The sequence below is a fragment of the Spermophilus citellus genome, assembly GCF_964194105.1.
Source record: "Spermophilus citellus genome assembly, chromosome: 10".
In the NCBI taxonomy this organism is placed as follows: Eukaryota; Metazoa; Chordata; class Mammalia; order Rodentia; family Sciuridae; genus Spermophilus; species Spermophilus citellus.
In genome coordinates this window covers 86001100-86008378 of record NC_138197.1, presented here as the reverse complement: position 1 = coordinate 86008378, position 7279 = coordinate 86001100, and the positions used below count along the sequence as shown (strand labels likewise).

The window sequence follows — 7279 nt, the reverse complement described above, 5'->3', positions numbered from 1 at the left end:
AAAGCTTGTCAGCGCCTGCCCGCCTCTGAAGCTTTAGCGGCCGTACTGACTCCCGGCATGCACTGCGCTCACCGGCCGGAAGCCGGAAGTTGGGGGCTTCCAGTCGGTGGCGGCGTGCTGCTTGCAAAACGCGATCTTGTGAGTTTGTTGTTTGCGTCCCTCCGGGGTACAGTGGGGTGTGAGACCTGGGACTCGATTTGCTGCCTGTGGAAAATTTCGGGCCAAGCTTTGACCCTCTTGCGCCATGTTTGATCTCTTCGGTGTAAAAAGCCAGGACTCGGTCAAGGACAAGAGTCCCTGGCTCCTGATGGCGGCCCTTTGACTTGCTCATTTTCTGTGTAAGATGAAGCCTTTTCTTGTCGATCAGTCGTGCGAAGGTTAACTTTGACCCTCAAAGACTATTCCGCAATCCTGTATGCTATCCCCCTGCCGGGCTTGGGTCCTTGTAGACAAGGTGGCCAAGTAGGTTTGTGATTGCTGGCATTCGTATTTTGGTATTCAGCTAGTCACCCTTCATCCTTTACTGTGCGCAAACCGCTGTGGACTGAGGAATTCAACGGTGAATACAATCTGTAACTTCTACTTTCCTGGTACCCACATTCCTTTGGAGGGCAGTTTGTCAAAGTCATTTCCTAATTAGTAAACTTAAGATGGTGATGCTCTTTGCATTTGGGGGGAAATTATTTTGTAGGGAAACCAAGGAGGTTTCAGAATTGGCTTTATTTCAGTTTGCCTTTGACCACTGGGAGTTTGACTTAACGTTCTTAATTGTTATTTATTTAGTGACAATAGGAGCCATATTGACCCTCACATAAGTTGCACATTAAGCTGTCATAAATCTTGAAGAGTGAAGAGTTTATCTTCTATTTGTTCCTGTTTTGTAGAGAAATACCTGGTGTCTTGATTTCCCAGGGATATGCCTTTTTTTAGTAGTAAACAATTTGCTTTTGAATGTATATTTTTGTTAACTGCCAGGTAAAAGATGGCTAAAAGCTTACGGAGTAAGTGGAAAAGGAAGATGCGGGCTGAAAAGAGGAAAAAGAATGCTCCGAAAGAGCTCAACAGACTTAAAAATATTCTCAAAGTTGGCAGTGATGTTTTAATGAAAGATGTTGAAGAAATAGCAACTGTGGTGGTACCTAAACATTGCCAAGAGAAAACGCAGAGTGTGGTGAATGATGAAAAAGGTGAGTTTGTGTGCTTTATTTAAAAAAAAAAAAAATTATATTAGTTTCTTTTTGTGGGTTTTTTTTTTTTTTGTAACTGCTCTCTGCCTACCTTCAAATCTGCTCACGTTTATTATTGAAGGCTACATTGCTATAAGAAATTCTGTGCTAAACTTTTAAAACCAGTTCATGTGGATAGGCATGTTGTGGATTATTCAAGATGGATCTTGTGTAACAATAATCTGCTTGAGGAGTAGATGATACTACAGGAGACAAACCTAGACTTGTTGGAAGGGTGCACAATTCAGTCAGAGTCCCCACAGAATAGAAAGAGGTCTTCTTTGCAAGCTTAACATACTGTGAGTCTTATGTACTTATCAGTTATCCTGAAAAATCACAGTTTCACTGGATTTTATGTTCGCAAATTCCAGGGACCTCTGTGTCTTAACCATAGTCTTAAGGTAGAGACTGTATAAGGTGCTAGTTTCAGCAGAGCAAAAAGTTTGTTGGATCTCACATCCTAATGCACCAATTTGGCAGCAAGTTGAATTAAGCACTCTCAGCATCCATACTCTAATTTTTTTTTAAAAAGAGAGAGAATTTTTTAATATTTATTTTTTAGTTTTCGGCGGACACAACATCTTTATTTGTATGTGGTGCAGTGCGCATGCCAGGCAAGTGCGCTACCGCTTGAGCCACATCCTCAGCCCAGCATCCATACTCTTGAAATAATGTTTATGTGGTATATATGGTCTGGGAAGAGAGCAGTATTCTTCAACCTTACAATCCTAAAAGTTTCCTTTCCCATTCTTAAAAATGACCATTTTAAAATTTTCTCTTTCTTCTCAATCCCTCTCCCTACAGTATGCTATTCAGTTGCACTTAGTACATTTACAGTTTTAGGTAACCATCATCTCTAGTTCCAAAACATTTTCACCATCTAAAAAGAAACCCTGTACCCATTAAAGAGCCTTGAACCCTCTGCCTCCAACAACCACTAATGTGCTTTGTGTCTTTATGTACTTACTTGTTTTGAATATGAAATGGAATCATACAATATGCAGTCTTTTGTGCCTTTCTTTTCTTACTTAGCATAATATTTTTGAGTTTCACCCATGTTGTAGCATATATCAATACTTCCTTTTTAAGTTAATAGTCTGCTTTATATACTGTATTTCATTTATCCATTCATTGGTTGAACAGCATTTGGGTTGCTTCTACCTTCTCACTATTATAAATAGTGCTCTTGTGAACATTTGTGTATAAGTTTTTTTTTTTTTTTTTTTTAATGCCTGCTTTTGTTTTTTGGGGGGAATATACTTATAAATGGCAGTGCTGGATCATATTATTCTTTGTTTATTCTTTTCCACCTCAGCCACACTATTTTACTTTTGCACCAGCAATGTACAGGGTTAGTGTCCTACAATTTTGATTTGTATTTCTCTAATGACTAATAAAGCCAAAGATTTTAAAATCTGTATGCCAGATTCCCATGCACTCCTGAGTCTTGAATTGATCCTTTAATTTTCTTTTCTCTCCTGTTTCTCTTTTCTCTCCTCTTTTTCTTTCATTATATTCTGTAATTTCCTCAACTTTATTTTTTAGTTCTTGTGTTATTTAATGTTACTAATTTTCTTTTCAATATTTATTTTTATTTTATTTTTTTTTAAGTTTTCGGTGGATACAACATCTTTGTTTTGTATGTGGTGCTGAGGATCGAACCCGGGCCACACGCATGCCAGGCAAGCGCGCTACCGCTTGAGCCACATCCCCAGCCCTAATGTTACTAATTTTCATTTCCAAAGGTTTTCCCCCCTTTTATTGTTTAATTTTTATAACCTCCTGTTCTTTTTTTTTTTTTTTTTTTTTTTGCAATTGCAGAAGGGGATTTATTGGGGATCCATTCCAGCGCGCTGGGGCTCCGTGCTCACTCAAGAAGGGAGAGCAGTCCAGAGCCCAGAGCAGAGGTCAAGCAGAGCTTAAGTACACTTTTTGGAGAGGGCGGGGGGCTTTGCATACATCAGAACAAATCATCATGAGGCATGGGAAAATTGAACAACAACTCTGAGACATGATTAGCACATTCATTGGTGGCCTGACCTTTTCCAACCTCCTGTTCTTAATGGATCTATATTTTCTTTAATCTCACTGGGGGTGTTAATTATAGTTGGTTTTGAAATTTGGATCTTCTGTTTGCATCATCTATCTTTCTTTTGGGCTTCTCCCTATCATCCCCACCCTTCTGTTCCTAAATTTTTATCTCTATCTCTATATTAGAGTTTTTTCACAAGTATCTGGTGATCAGTACTCATTGCTTGTATTTAAGTGAGGCACTAAAATGATGATTGGAAGCTGGAAGGAGTGAAGGCATGGGGGAGGGTCTATTAACTGCCAGACCTGTAGAGTCATTGGAGTGAACACAGGAGGTCCTGTTAGGAGATCTCCTGTGTCAGAATTTATGGCTCTTCTTTTTTCTCATCATCCTCAAAGAGGCATTCTCTCATCCATCTCCTGCCTAGGGAATGCCCTCATTCTTAGAGTATTTCAGGAGCTAAATGGGGACAGGACTGAGAGTGAGGAGAGTCCCACTTAGTAATCAAGATGGTTCTTTATTGCTGCCCTTAAAGTTCATGTTCCTTATTTCTATTTTTTCAGCTGCCTACCCAGTTTCTTAAGCCACAAAATTAGTAGTCATCCTTTCTTTTTTCCTCTATATCTAAACCATTAACAAATCTTATTTATTATTTCAGAATTTCAGCAGAATCTATTTTTTTCCTGCATTCATCTTAATTCAAATGACTATTGTTATGGTTTGAATGTGAGGTGTCCCCCAAAAACTCATGTGTGAGACAATGCAAGAAGGTTCAAAGTAGAAATGATTGGGTTATGTTAACCCAATCAATGAATTAATCCCCTGATAGGAATAACCGAGTGGTAATTGAAATAATGGGGTTTGTCTGGAGGAGGTAGGAATTGGGGTGTGGTTTTGTGGTATATATTTTGTATATGGAGAGTGGAGACTCCTTCTGTTTCTTGATCACCAAGTGAGCTGCTTCCCTCTGTCACATACTCCTCCATGATGTTCTGCCTCATCTTGAGTGGACTAAGATCTTTGAAACTGTGAGCCCTCAAATTGTTCTGGTCGGATATTTTAGTCACAGCAGCGAAAAAGCTGACTAAAACAACCATCATCTTTTGCCTATACCATTATAGTAACCTTTTTGCTTCTGTCTTCTTCAGCTTTTTCCTTTTTGGTTTATCTTCTACATATTACCCAGTGTGATCTTTTTAGATTATAAATCAGATTATATCACTGGCATGCTTAAAATCTCAAGTCTTTTTTCCATGTTCTTAACAGAACCTACCTAAAGTAATCACTCAACCACTAGTTACTGAGTAACTATTAAATACTAGCACTATTTTCGGCAGCATGGAAACAATGGTGACTATCGAATATAACATCAGGTAGTAAAGATGATAGAAGATCTTATATAACTTGGTTAAGTACATGAGAGGGACATTCTGGGCATGTTCCTTACCAGTTAATAAGATTAGTGGCAGATATGCCATAGCATAGTTGCATGGAACTTCAGCCAAGTTCCCTGTTAGTAGAGCTGGGTCTCTGGGTATTGCCTGGTTAGAAGTGTGGCAACCCCAGGACAGCCTCAGGATGTGTCCAGATCTTTCTTCTCTGTTGTATGCTTATCTTTGTTACCACAGCCTGCTGTTGAACCATTCCATTGACTTCATTTAAGTTCTTTCTAAGTTTATTAAAATTTAGTTCAAGTTCATAAGAAATGGCCAGTCATTCCTCATCATTTACTTATAAGACCTGTCCATTAGAAGTATGGATGCACTTCTTACTGGCTCAACTGTCTTATGTAACTCAAGGAATCACTTAATATGAGAAGCATTCTTACAATTCATATGTGCTCAGAACCATACATTTATCCACTAATTCAGTAGCTCAAAGCCATAAATCCTAATGCTTCCTTTTTGACTTTATTATTCCAAAGCACAATCAGGGCAACATTCTTTAGAAAGTTCCTTAGTGAGTAAATAGATGGTGCCTGTAGTTACAAACACTTAGGTCATTCATGATTATAGTAATATATAGCATGTGTCTGATTTTGTCAAGTTTGCTGCGAGGAGTTTTGTTTGAGTGAATGAGAGCATTCTAGAAAAAGTTTTTTTGTAGTTTCAGTCTGCCTTCAGTTCTGATAGGCCCAATGCATTCATATGCTTTCACGGGGTAAGTGTTAATAGTTTCTTCATATTTTTTTTTTATTCAGACGACATGAAAATGGAAACTGAGATTAAGAGAAACAAAAAGACTCTTCTAGACCAGCATGGACAGTACCCTGTGTGGATGAACCAGAGGCAAAGAAAAAGACTGAAGGCAAAGCGAGAAAAAGGAAAGGGGAAGAGCAAAGCGAAAGCAGCAAAGGCAGCAAAGGGTTTGGCCTGGTAGACTCTTAAAACTTGAAGAATTCTACATGGGACAGATGTTTGATTGGAGAATGTATACATTGATTTTGACTGTCACTAAATGAAATCTATTCATTTTCATATTTTAAGTTGACTTTTTGTCTTCAATTCAAACCCAGAATAACCCCTCAAGTTTGTTTTGGGAACTTGAATAAAGTATTTTCTTTGGTAAATGAAAGGTATATTGATGTTTTAATTGGATATCACTCAATATCTATATACTATAAGACATCAAAATTCTGTCAAGAATTAATATGGTTTACCAGGTGTGTTGGAACGCACATGTGATCCCAGCAGCTCAGGAGATTTAGGCAGGTGGATCACAAGTTCAACAACAGCCTCAGCAACTTAGCGAGTTCCTAAGCAACTGAGACCATGTCTCAAAAAATAAAAAGGTTTGGGGTGTGGCTTAGTAGTTGAGTGCCCCTAAATTCAATCCCTGGTACCAAAAAAAAAAAAAAAAAATTGATGTGGTTGTAATTGTTGGATCTTACAACTTGGTAAAATCATCCAATAAAGGTAAAATGATAAGCTGACAAATTTAAAAAGCTATAATGTAGTTATATTTTTTAAAAATGTGACATCAGTGGGGCTTATAAATAGTACTAGATTGAAGTTTTGATTTCTGTAATTCAGAATAAAAGATATTTTGTGTGTAAAACTGATCTTCTTTTGTATATTATGAAGGTTTCTCAGTACTAGAGAAGACCAGAAATTTCCATTAAATTATTTAAAAGTCTTAGGTGGAATATGTGAATTTATACAAATCAATATGTTTCAAATTAAAGTACCTCAGATTTTTCCTAGAAACTTACTTAATGTTCTTCAGTTTTAATATTGTGTAGCCTAAATATAATATAGTACAGCTTTCCCAGAGTATGTTTTTCAGAATCTACTTCTCCAGGTGCTTTTGGGGAGAAAAAAAATGTGGTCACATCAATTTGGGTAATGCTATATACTCAAAGAATGACAGGAAATGTTACTTTATTATTATATGGTCTTATATAGGTCAGTTTCTGAGAAATAGAATACATTATCGAAAATATTGGTACTATAATGGAAGTAAGTTTTAGTTAAATATCTTGCTATAATTTGCTAATTTCAATCAACTTTAATCAATCTAAATTTCTCATTTCCTCTGAAATTCCAGTCTAATCAGATTAATAATCTTATTTGTTTACTGACATAATGAAATATTTATTGAGTACTTCCTTTGTGCCAGGGACTTTTCTAGGTACTGGGTAATATTACCTGGGTACGTAGAACTGAGAACTGTGCACTTGCTCAGAAGAAGACGTTAAATACACCAGAAAATCAAGTGAAGGGTGAAAATTTTTAGAATAAATTCACTTGGCCATGAGGTCACAAACTGTGCCAAGAATCCTAGGAGGCTGGGGCATAGTATAGATAGATAGGATATGACCAAAATCCTATAGAATATTGGAATCTATAAAATTTAATGCCAGTAAAATAATTGAAGTTATTTTAATAGGCTTTTCTTAATTAACTATTTCATTTCAGAAGTTAGTGGATAACTTCAAATATTTAAAATAGGTTGGACATGTAGGTCAGTGATAGAGCACTTACCTAACATTCATAGAGTCAGGTTCAATCTCCAGTACCAC

General features: G+C 37.1%; 1 protein-coding gene across 1 annotated transcript; it reads left to right on the top strand.

Moving 5' to 3' along the window:
• On the top strand, window positions 1–5832 carry LLPH (LLP homolog, long-term synaptic facilitation factor). The gene is made up of 3 exons (XM_081310638.1): window positions 1–138; window positions 976–1187; window positions 5459–5832. Exons 2-3 carry the CDS (start codon window positions 983–985, stop codon window positions 5635–5637), a joined length of 384 nt encoding a protein of 127 aa, XP_081166764.1. The 5' UTR covers window positions 1–138; window positions 976–982; the 3' UTR covers window positions 5638–5832.
• The last annotated feature ends 1447 nt before the right edge of the window (window positions 5833–7279 follow it).